Source organism: Dendrobates tinctorius, unplaced genomic scaffold (genome assembly GCF_039654945.1).
Source record: "Dendrobates tinctorius isolate UK_male_01 unplaced genomic scaffold, ASM3965494v1 ptg000102l, whole genome shotgun sequence".
NCBI lineage: Eukaryota > Metazoa > Chordata > Amphibia > Anura > Dendrobatidae > Dendrobates > Dendrobates tinctorius.
Window position 1 is genome coordinate 32,245,426 of NW_027361770.1, and position 12,532 is coordinate 32,257,957.

The window sequence follows — 12,532 nt, forward strand, 5'->3', positions numbered from 1 at the left end:
ATTTTGGCTAAAGGTTGTGCAACCAAGTATTAGGCTGAGGGTGCCAATACTTTTGTCAGGCCCATTTTTGGAGTTTTGTGTGAAATGATCAATGTTTTGCTTTTTGGTTCATTCTCTTTTGTGTTTTTTCATTTAGGACAAATTAAATGAAGACAATAATACCAAAGAATTTGTGTTTGCAATCATTTTCAGGAAGAAACTGAGTAAAATCTGACAGAATTGCAGGGGTGTCAATACTTTTGGCCACAACTGTATATCATTTTGCATTCTAAAACTGAATTTTATAATGACATAGCAGTATAACAGACTCAAGCATGGCTCAGAAAAGGCGTTTTGTTGGCATTTAGGGAGGAAGGTTGGCATTCCAACATGGGTCTGTGAGAGAGGTAGGTAGGCCATACCAAGGAGATTAGGGTCACACCAAGGTGGCATAACCAAGGAACACTAAGAAGAGATAAGGACTGCAGATAGAGACCCAAGTGTGTGAAAGGTTCCTTTTGGTAACTACAGTAGGACCTGATGGAAAGGACTGGAAGCTTAAGGAATTTGTGTCTCTTTGTTGGTATGGGATACTGCAAAAATGTTGTTCCTGTGATTTTGGGATCCGTTTTATGACTTTTATACAATTCACTTGATTCAAGATGCAAAACAATCTTTTTATACACTTATCGGTGTGCAGCCTTTGCTGACTGTCCCCGGGAGTCTAGCAAGGAATATTGTTTTTGTGCGATTATTCGTATCGTTTGGTATTGATGTGGTCAGTAATAATATTTCTTGATGTGGTTATTGTTCGGTATAAACTAAATTTAACATTGATATGGTTTGTGATAATGCAATAAGCGTATGTGATGCTTACTCACATTTCACTCCAACAGCGTCTGCCACCTCCCCTTCAATACCGCCTAGGCCCACCGTATGGTTAGGCTCCCCCCATGTACCCCATCAAGCTACACCTCTAACCTGCTATAACTACAGCACTGCAATAAAAGCTCCTTGAACCCAGTGCTTGTGATTACTGGGAGCAGTTTCTGTGCTATGACTGAGACTGGACTGAGAATAGACACTCTCCTCTCTGAGCCCCTGGACCACAGTAGTGTGCTGTCCACTTCTGCCCCTCCGCCTTTTCACCACTACAGAGCTTTTTATCCCTTTTTTTTCTGCCCCATGATCTCCTTCCCCTCTCCATGGTCTCTACTTAACACCCCCCCCCCAATAACCCCCAATAACAGCTCATTAATGAATGCACTAGTAAGGAAGCATGGTCAGATGGAGTCCATACCCCTCTATTTTATTCATGATGTAGGAGTAAAATGTAAAAGAGAAAGTAATATAAATACGGGTCTGTTTTTAAAGTGGGTTAACAACTGCAATAGTTCACGAACATACATTTTAAATTGTGTACCCCTTTGTATAATTCATGGCAGACAGAGCCAAAAAACAGCAAGGCATTTGAATTATGTCCTCCATTTTTCTGCCCCCAGTACAAATGCTTGTTCATTGATTGTTCATTGCATCCAATAAATCAACTGAAAGAGATTGTTGTGGAATATCTTAATTAGTCCTTAGAGTGCTGTGGTTTAAGGGACGAAGGGAAAGAAAAGTTAGCGGTATCACTGACAGAATGGAAAATCTGCAAAGTAAAAAAATCCTCAGAGGGGATCGCATTTACATGGAACTGGCACATGACTTATTCCTTCCAAACACCATACTGAGGACTAGGGGGCACTCGTTACGGGTGGAAGAAAGGCAATTCTGAAAGCTAAATAGGAAAGGGTTCTTTACAGTTAGAGCAGTCAGACTGTGGAATACTCGACCACAGGAGGTAGTAATGGCAGACACTATCACAGCTTTTAAGGGCTGAATGATTTCCTCAGTACACATGACATTGTGGGTTATGTGTACATTTGGAGTGTAAAAAGAATGAACCTGATGGACCTAAGCTTTTTTCAACGTATGTAACTGGACAGCAGAGGAGGAGCGGGACTGTGCAGAACTCTGACTTAAACTGACAATGTCACTGTCAGAGGTAACATTACCGTGCTGTGAATAAGACAAGTGATGTGCCATATATTCAAAAATTATGTCCTCACTAATATTTTTGCTGGATGCAAAAGAAGACAATTGTGACCCAAGTTTGGTAGTACTCCTGTCGAGATGACTGGTTCCAGTGGTGTAAGTTGCTATTTGCAGCTCCCACATTTTTATTGAAAGATGCCATGGCATCAGTTTATTTGTATATTTCATATAAAGAATTAGATTAATGTACATATTAGCCAGAATATGGTCAGTCCCAGCAGCAGGCTTGTAACATTCGGCTAGCGGTGCTCAGTAATACAGCACAATAAGAAAACAGAATCTTTCACAAATAAAGTATATAAATATGGAACGCACTAGCTAGATCTGTGAAGCAACAAAACATACATGCAATAAAGTATGAGCACAGATAGATAAGAGATTGCCTTTGTATGTCCTCCAACCAATCTTTCCTCGCACATGTCTGTGCACTCACTTTATTCCATGTATTTTTTGTTGCTTCAAAAAAAGTTTCTGGTGAGTGCCGTATTTATCTGCTCTTCAGGTGAAACATTTTTTATTATTTTACATTACTCCATCAATTTCCATTTATTCTATTGCAAACATGTTTTACTCGCTAGAATTAGCATTTCTTGCTCAAAAACAAAAAAGTTAAGTATACGGTTAAAAGTGAAATGCATCAACAGGCAGTAGTATTAGTGTACTAGTAAAAACAGATGTGCAAAAAAAAATAATAATTTTTGACACTCACTATATTGTCAAGTCCAGCACTCTAGTCCTCAATTAATGGACAAGTGCACATATTTCATTTCCAATATACATACTAACAAAATACTGCACACTGTGATTAATGAATACATAAATTCCACTACTGCTCCACCCATAAAAATGTGATGTACATAGTTAACAGTCTTTGATCAAAAAACGTAAAAGTAATCCTAAGGAGAAGGTGTGCCTAGTTTGGATGGAACCTTGCCTCCCGACCCACTTCTCTGTGCCCAAAGACTTCATAAATATAGAGGAAAGGTTAGAATCAGGATTAGCTCTGATAAAATGCTGTCTGGGAAACCTGGGTGGATAAGGGAGAAGGGCATAGAGGGGTTCACACAGCCCAATGCAAAATACAATAAAATATATGGGTAAGGCCAGTGTCAAGATCCAGACCGGGTTTTGAGTCCTGTCTGCCCCTTTTCCCAGTCTGGTCATGTCAGGGGTTAACTTTGCCCTGCCTCATTTTGGTGTCAGGTCGGCTATTTCTCCCCGCTGCATCCTGCAGGCCATGTCAGTTATATTTTCTGCCTATGGCATGAGTATCTGACTCTGGTAGTACCCTGATTTGTCCTGCTGCGCTTACTGACTTTGCCTGTGTCTGTTCCTTCCTCTCTGCCCGTCCCGTATTAGCATTTCCCTTTGTTTTTGGATTTCCCGGTGTTTGACTCGGCTTTGGCTCTGACCTTTGTCTCTTGCTCCTGGTACTTCTGTTTTGGACTGGTAGTGACCCTCTGGCTATCTGCTGACACTGTGATTGTTTTTTTCCTTAGTACTGCGTGACGGTCTAGGTTTTGACTCGGCTTGTTTGACTATTCTGCTGCCACCTGGTGGTAGCCTCACTGCAGGTCTGCCAGCACTAATACATATGAGGCCTTTGGCACAGAGAGGAGATTCAGGAGGGCTACCGTCCATCCATGAGGTCACCTTGTTATGGTTGGATGGCTTATACATTTTTGATCAAATACTGTTAACTAAATACTTCACATTTTTATATTTGTAACACAAGTGGATCCATTATTGCATGCATCCATTAGTCACAGTTAAAGGTATGGACTTTTGTTGATTTTCATTTCAAAATTTTTTTAACTCAATTATTCCCTACCTTACAAAAAAAGTCCTGAAGAAATGCAAAAATTGAGTACACACTCAACTCAGTTCAGATTTTTTTTTTTACTTCTTTCAGAAATATTGTGTTGGCTGGCTGCTGCATGAAAAAAAAAGTGTGTAACTGAAATGCAGCAGGAGGGGCTATAAAAGTCCCTCCTGATTAGCAGTGCCATACCATCTGATGTTACAGCTGCAAAGTATTATGGGGAAGCCACACAGCCATACCTGAAGTCATGCGAGTCTTGCTAATGCAATCTTCTGCAACGTGTAAAATGGCAGTGGGCATTATTTTTTTGTGGTGATACATGCATGACAACCATACAATGTTTGGTTACAAATTGCTTGCATGTCTTACTCTTATATTATCAGTATATTTCTTTTTAAGGTTAAAGAAATGTATTGCACATGTAATAATTATTACTTACCTTTGTCACTGTAATCATCAACGAGAATAATTTCCTCAAGGAGGATGTCTGGAGTAGTTTCCAGGACACTGTGCACTGTCCGTAGAAGTGTTGACCAGGCCTCATTGTAAAAGGCAATGACAACAGATGTCCTGGGTAACCTATAGTAGTCATATTTCACAGTTCCACACCTGTAAGAAGAAAAAGTAACATCAGAATACACCGGGGAGAAAAAATGGACAAGTTTACATGTGGATTTTGAACATTTAAAGAAGTAGGGTAGTTACGAGAGGTACATAATAGTTAAAGGGGTTATTTGGGCTATTGATATTGTTGATTTATCCACAAGATGGGCCATCAATATCGAGCTTGGTGGGAGTGCCAAGTGTTGGACCAGATGTGATCAGCTCTGGTTTTTTGCATTGGGCAAAAAATAAGATCTGTGCTAAATGTACAAAGCACCTGCAAATCATTAGACACAAGATAAAAATAACATTTAAATAGGAGTAAAGGTGGCACACACATTCCTCCCGATTCCCCATATTATCACTGCTCAGCAAGCAAGTTTTCAACAGGCTAAATAAGTTCCTACCAGGCATCGCTTTGGTACCTTATCGCATGTTAGAACAAAGAATCATGCATACTGACAATAAGTGTTTCTACTTTCTTGTCTCAAACTATCAGACATGCGGAGCATAAGTCAGTCTGAGAACATCGAGGAAATTTAATGTACAGGCAAATGGGACTCCAGAACGGAGGATCGCTAGAAGCCGCAGCTTTCAAAAAGGAAAGCACCAGGTATCTGTACCATCCATTTGTTTTTTATGGTCAGATTTTTCTGTTGGACTTCAGGGCTGCATTACATGGAATTTGTCAGCAGGATGTAACCCAAAAACTACTTATATGAGCATGTAGCTCTTTTAAAGACAAGTCCAGCAACAACTTTTTTATGGCCGATCCGCTCCTCAGATAAATCAGAGTTTGAATCGATATTCATATGTGGCTGAAGAGTTACTGGAGATCAGAAGCCTCTGTCACTCCAGCTCTATTTCTGCTTAGTGCCGTCTCCTTGTACTTGTAGAAGGATTCTTCATTACAATAGCACAGCCTAATATTTTGTTGTCTAAATTGGTCTCCTCCTACTTGACTGATGTCTTATATGATGTGTAACGTCATGCAAAGGAGTCATCTGACAAACAGGAGGCAGTGGCGCTGAATAGAACTGGAGTGACAGAAACTTCAGATCTAGAACCTCATTCATATCAATTCAAACGCTGATTGCCCAGTACGATAGAAATGGACTGGCCATGGAAAGGTATTGCTCAACTTGTCCTTGAAAGAGCTACATGTGCATTTAAATAATTTGGGGGAATGAAATCCTGATGACAGATTCCTTTAAGATAGTGCCTTGCGAAAGTATTCGCACCCCTGGACTTTTCAACCTTTTCCCACATATCATGCTTCAAACATAAAGATAGCAAATGTAAATTTTTGGTGAAGAATCAACAAGTGGGACACAATTGTGAAGTTGAACGAAATTTATTGGTTATTTTAAATTTTTGTGGAAAGTCAAAGACTGAAAAGTGTGGCGTGCAATATTATTCGGTCCCTTTACTTTCAGTGCAGCAAACTCACTCCAGAAGTTCATTATGGATCTCTGAATGATCCAATGTTGTCCTAAATGACTAATGATAAATATAATCCACCTGTGTGTAATCAAGTCTCCGTATAAATGCACCTGCTCTGTGATAGTCTCAGGGTTCTGTTTGAAGCACACAGAGCATCATGAAGACCAAGGAACACACTAGGCAGGTCCGTGATACTGTTGTGGAGAAGCTTAAAGCCGGATTTGGATACAAAATGATTTCCAAAACTTTAAACATCCCAAGGAGCACTGTGCTATCGATCATATTGAAATGGAAGGCGTATCATACCACTGCAAATCTACCAAGACCTGGCCGTCTCTCTAAACTTTTATCTCAAACAAGGAGAAGACTGATCAGAGATGCAGCCAAGAAGTCCATGATCATTCTGGGTGAACTGCAGAGATCTTCAGCGGAGATGGGACAGTCTGTCCATAGGACAACAATCGGTCGTACACTGCACAAATCTGGCCTTTATGGAAGAGTGGCAAGAAGAAAGCCATTTCTCAAAGATTTCCATAAAAAGGGTTGTTTAAAGTTTGCAACACGCTACATGGGAGACACACCAAACATGTGGAAGAAGGTGCTCTGATCAGATTAAACCAAAATCGAATTTTTTGGCAACAATGCCAAATGATATGCTTGGCGTAAAGGTAACACTGCTCATCTCCCTGAACACACCATACCCACTGTCAAACATGGTGGTGGCAGCATCATGGACTGGGGCTGCTTTTCTTCAGCAGGGACAGGGAAGATGGTTAAAACTGATGGGAAGATGGATGGAGCCAAATACAGGACCAGTCTTGAAGAAAACCAGTTGGAGTCTGCAAAAGACCTGAGACTGGGACAGAGATTTGTCTTCCAACAAGACAATGATCCCAAACATAAAGCAAAATCTACAATGGAATGGTTCACAAATAAACATATCCAGGTGTTAGAATGGCCAAGTAAAAGTACAGACCTGAATCCAATCGATGTGGAAAGAGCTGAAAACTACTGTTCACAAACGTTCTCCATCAAACCTCAGAGCTCGAGCTGTTTGCCAAGGAAGAATGGGCAAGAATTTCAGTCTCTCGATGTACAAAACTGATAGACATACCCCAAGTGACTTGCAGCTGTAATTGCAGCAAAAGGTGGCGCAACAAAGTATTAAGTTAAAGGGGTTGATCGGGCGTTTCACATAATCTCAGTACATATCTGGGCTGCAGAATTATGACAAGTAATTTACTTTCTGTCACTAGTTTGCACGGTTTTCTAGATATTCTGAACAGAACGTCCAAGGGGGGGGGTGTTCTGGCATTGAAATGAGAACTAGTTGTAACCTCCTACTCTACTCCAAACATGCTCTCTATAGCAACAACCCCACCCTTCATAGCTACAGGCCCTCCCCGTCCACATGAAGAAGCCCTCATCACACAGTAACAAATCCTCCCCCTCTAGCAGCCTCAGTGCAGAGAGCAGACCAACCAGCTGCTGCTCCCCCAGACACACGCTGAACAGTCATCTATGGAAAGTGAAACTAGTGAGGAGGGAAAATCGTCCTGTATTCTGGGCCACTCCATGATTACAATACATAACTCATTATCAGTAATTCCTTCCCTCACTGTCCCAGGCTGCTGGCAGCAGGGAGAACAGACTGTGTGATGGCCAGTGATGGGGGTCTGCAGCTTCTAATCTGCACAGGGGATGGCAGTCACTGATGTAATCTGTTCTGTGACAAAGCCTCTGCTGTGTGAATGAGACAGCTCTGTGTCACTGATGTCTTCACATAGCAGCAGATTTGGTGCAGTGTATGTGAGCACTGTGTCTCTAATGACACAAATACTGATGGGAGCAGCCTGTCCCAGAATACAGGACGATTTTCCCTCCTCACTAGTTTCACTTTCCATAGATCACTGTTCAGCGTGTGTCTGGGGGAGGAGCAGCTGGGTGGTTCTGGTGCATGCAACATCTTTTTAACCAAGGTGAATCCGCTGAGTTTTTTAAGCAAAAGATGCATTAGGAAATGTTGTAGGGTTTTTTCTTTTGTCAAAAAAATAAAATAAAAATAATAATTTTCCACTTATTTCCTTTGTGTTTCTTCCAATGGTTTTGGTCACCAGCAGTATATTGGGTGTTTTCCCATTGTTTTGTGACATATTTTTTATTCTTGTTTTCCAGTCCTCTTTTTTTTTCACTCTACTGAATAATGAAGAAACCACTAGCAGTTTAAGCAAAAACGATGGAAAAACATGCAAAAGACAGCCAGGCATCTTCCGGGCATCTTATGAGTTTTCCCACTTGTATTCTAAAGTATAGTTCGTCTTCCAGTCAATAAACACCAGAAAAATGGACATGTCACTTTGAAGATTTTTATTTTTTTTTTTTTAGGAACCTGAAGCATTTGAAAGGTGATAAAAAAGAACATATAAACAGCAAGTCCTTTTACATAGAGACAAGACAGAGGGTGGAGGGCACCATCAGGAATATACAAAGAAGAGGATCAACCCAAAGTATGCCAAACTGGGTTTATAGGCAAAAGGGAGAAAAGAGACATACTATATATAGACTGGGGATCACTCATAATATAAAATTACAAATTTTATTGGAATCTAATAAACACCAAGTTAAAAACATTTAAAATGTGACAAATACCCCGAAGGAGGGGATTGGACCCCCTGGACCAAAACACATATAGAAGGTGTACAATAACCTGATCAATAAAATCTGGACATGGAAAATATACTAACAATACTGAAAAACAGATTGCAATGATAAACACATATGAAAAAGATTCATGCAGGACACAAACCTATAGATGTTTATATAGATAAATCACCAAGGTACATAGCATAACAGGTGAGAAACAGGAAAAGGTGATACAGGGGCGGACACAGACTGTAGTGGGCCCTTGTGCAAGAAATTTTTCGGCCCCCCCCCCGCCCTTCCTCTCCCTGTGGAGTACGTCCGACTAAGGATTTTTTTCTAATAAAGATGGTGTCGCTAAAGGATTTTCTTTATTTCTAATAAAAAAAATGTTTCTGTGTGTTGTGTTTTTTTGTATTGTTTACTAGAAATACATGGTGGCCATGTCTAATTTGGCGTGACACAATGAATTTCGGCCTTAGTACCAGCTGAGAATACAAAGCTGGTATTAACTCCTTTATTAACAAGCGTGCCACCGCCATCAGAGCGGCTACATGACCCGGGTAAAGCGCATGTACAAGCGTCTGTACACAGTGAGAAGCAGGCTTAGACTGAGAGTGACAGTCAGAGTTCAATCCAGTTCATAGCAGAGCCATCAACTCGGGTGAACCCTGATGTCACCGCGAACACGCCTCAAAAAAGCTGATGACTGCCAAGTGCCGAGCAGTCCAGTGAATACCGCCATAAGTTAATGAGCGGCCGCAGAAGTGGCCGGGAGACAGAGGGACAGGAGGACTGGTAACTATAATCATAATGTTTATTAATAATGTGCTTTATTTACAGCCCTTGGAACCGAACTGTAGCACGGGTTTCCCAGGGAAACCCCTGTTCCGGACCTTGTGCACGAACACTATGTGTGCGGTACGGGTCCTTGAACTTTACAGTTCGGGTTCGGACATCACTATTAAATATGCAACATGTAAGTTAGGGTGCCTTCACACAGGCAAGTTTTTTGTATCCGATGAGATCAGGCAAAAACTGCATCTGACTTGATATGGTTTTTCTTTTTGCCCTTAAGGATGCTTTCACACTGGCTTTTTCGCACTAGCAGCAGATCCGGCAGACTTCTGCACCTCTGCCGCCTAACGGGCGACTTGTGGCGTACCGATCCGGCAATCGGGCTTGCGGCCGGCCGCAGCAAGTGCAGTTGTGCTGGATCCGCGTCACATGGTGCCACTAAAATATACAGCGGATATGCTGCGTTTTTTAGAGCGGGAAAATCTACACCATGTCAATTTTTGCTGCGGATTTTCCACCGTAAATGTACTGTATATCTAATATTGAGGCTATGTAGGACTGGATATAATATCTGTAGAGTGCTGCTGGGCTGTATTTATTATTTGCCAGTTGCAGCCTCCAAATTATATATACAGGCCAGCACAGCCTCCAAATAACATATACAGCCCACTAGCTCAGCATTGCCTCTAGTTGTTAATATATACAGCCCAGAACAGACTCCAAATAAAATATGGTATACAGCCCAGCATAGCCTTCTGTTAATATATACAGCCCAGCACAGCATCCAAATAACATATACAGCCCAGCATAGCCTCCAGTTAATATATACAGTCCAGCAACAGCCTTCAGGTAATATATACAGCGCCCAGCACAGCCTCCAGTTAATAAATACAGCCCAGCACAGCCTCCAGTTAATATACACAGCCCAGCACAGCCTCCAGTTAATATATACAGCCCAGCACAGCCTCCAGTTAATATATACAGCCCAGCACAGCCTCCAGTTAATATATACAGCCCAGCACAGCCTTCAGGTAATATATACAGCCCACCAGAGCCTCCAGGTGATATATACAGCCCAGCACAGCCTCCACTCCAGGTAATATACAGTCCAGCATAGCTTTAAGGTAATAGATACAGTCCAGCATAGCCTTCAGGTAATATATACAGCCCAAAACAGCCTCCAGGTAATATGTACAGCCCAGCATAGCCTCTAAATAACATATATAGCCCAAGACAGCCTCCAGGTAATATATATAGGCACTCCCGTTTCCCTTAATGCTCTCCCCCATATGCAGTCTACTTTTGGCATAGTGGTTCTTGCCCTATGTGCCCCCCCCCAGTTTATGCTGCTTCTCCCCATGTGGCCCTCCCAGTTTATGCTGCTTCTCCCCCTATGTGGGCCGCCCGATTCATGTTTCCTCTCCCCCCCATGAGCCGCCCCATTCATGAGCAGCCAAGCATCTCCCCCAGGGCCCCCCATTCATGAGCAGCCAAGGCCATGCTTCTCCCCAGGCCAGGGCCCCCCCCATTCATGAGCAGCCAGGCCATGCTTCAAGTTCTCCCCAGGCCAGGGGCCCCCACATTCATGAGCAGCCAGGCCATGCTTCTCCCCAGGCCAGGGGCCCCCATTCATGAGCAGCCAGGCCATGCTTCAGTTCTCCCCCAGGGCCAGGATGGAGCCCCCCAAATGCCTGCCATGCTTCAGTTCTCCCCCAGGAGCCCCCCAAAATCATGCCTGCCTCGGTCCCAGTCCCTCAGTCCTGCTCAGCTCTGGTACTCTTACCTGGAGCAGGCAGGGCAGGCCAGACCAAGAGGATCCATCCACACTGTCCGCACATTCCTGAGCTGCAGCAGGCAGGGGAATGGCACATGTGACTTCACACAGACACATACTGACCTGCGGCTGCAGCCACAGTCCGGCCGGCGCCACACGCACAGTGAGAGTGACAGTCTGTCTCCTCCTCCTCTCCTCCCCCACAGCGGCAGCGCAGCACACCACTGACGTGGCTGATCTCACCTCTGGGCTCACTCCTCTGCAGCGGTGCTCTCACTCGCAGGCGTCAGACCCACTTCCCGCTTCTCCCGCAGCGCTGCTCTCCTCCTTGCGCCTCGGCTCCGCGGCGCTCCACATGGATAATTTGAAATAATTAGCCATACGGTGCTGGAGGTTGGAGGGGCCCCCTCTCCCCCGGGGCCCCTGTTCAATGAACAGGCTGCACGGGCGGTAGGTCCGCCCCTGAGGTGATATATAGTAGCGCTACTACAAAGATTATTCATTTAAGAAATCCTAAAGGCCTGAATGAAAATACATGCCCAAAATGGGGTGATTTAATCTGTGTTGGATAACAAAGTCAATATACACAGCATGGGATACAAATATACTATATACCAGCCTACAGATAAATATAGACAATCATATAGAGCAAGGAGGATAATCCTAACCTGAATATAAACTGGCCCTAAATGTGCATAAAGTACAAGCTAATATGCCTTATATATATATATATAGGACCAGGAAGATGACTACAAAGATTTCTATGCACTATAGTGTAATCTGGCTGACCTGACTTCAGAGAGTGTCCTGTTAGTCTCCCTATCCCTTTAGCTCCCAGTCTCTAAGTAAAGGGCCTCCAGTGACACTACTCACTGGCTGCTGCTGTAGGCACTTTCTTCACTCTTCTGATCAGAATGGCTACCCCCGGCTCAACTAACTCAAGCAGGAAATCTGTCTCCTTTTTGCTCTCAGCTAGCCACTCCTCTAGTTAACCCTTCTAAAGGCTCCCATCTAGTGTCCATTTACTAATACTAAATCACCTATTGTTTCTCTATAAAACACTATAGCCGTAAACACATATATACAAGACACACATTATACACTCAAACATGTCCATTATAACCAGGCAAATCATGATAGCACATTAGCCAGGCCTAAGCCCTGGCACCCTCTTACAACAGCACCAGACAATAAAAATCTGTGCCCAAAATAGACTGATTAGATTTTTGCTGAAATAAAAAAACAATACACACAGCATGAGATGTGCATGTGGTATATGCCAGCCTTAAATATAGATAAAGTGTGGGCAATCGTATAGAGGCTACCCCCGGCGGCCGTGATTTTACATTTGGTGTAGTCGGCAGGATCTCGCTGCC

The 12,532-nt window shown here is 43.0% G+C and overlaps 1 protein-coding gene across 1 annotated transcript in view; it reads right to left on the minus strand.

The window, feature by feature from the left end:
* GALNT12 (polypeptide N-acetylgalactosaminyltransferase 12) overlaps nt 1-12,532 on the minus strand; it is a 98,453-nt gene that overhangs the window by 45,658 nt on the left and 40,263 nt on the right. Inside the window, exon 2 of the mRNA XM_073587787.1 lies at nt 4,338-4,507. Within this exon, the coding sequence (XP_073443888.1) occupies nt 4,338-4,507 (170 nt within the window). The remainder of the gene's footprint in view (nt 1-4,337; nt 4,508-12,532) is intronic.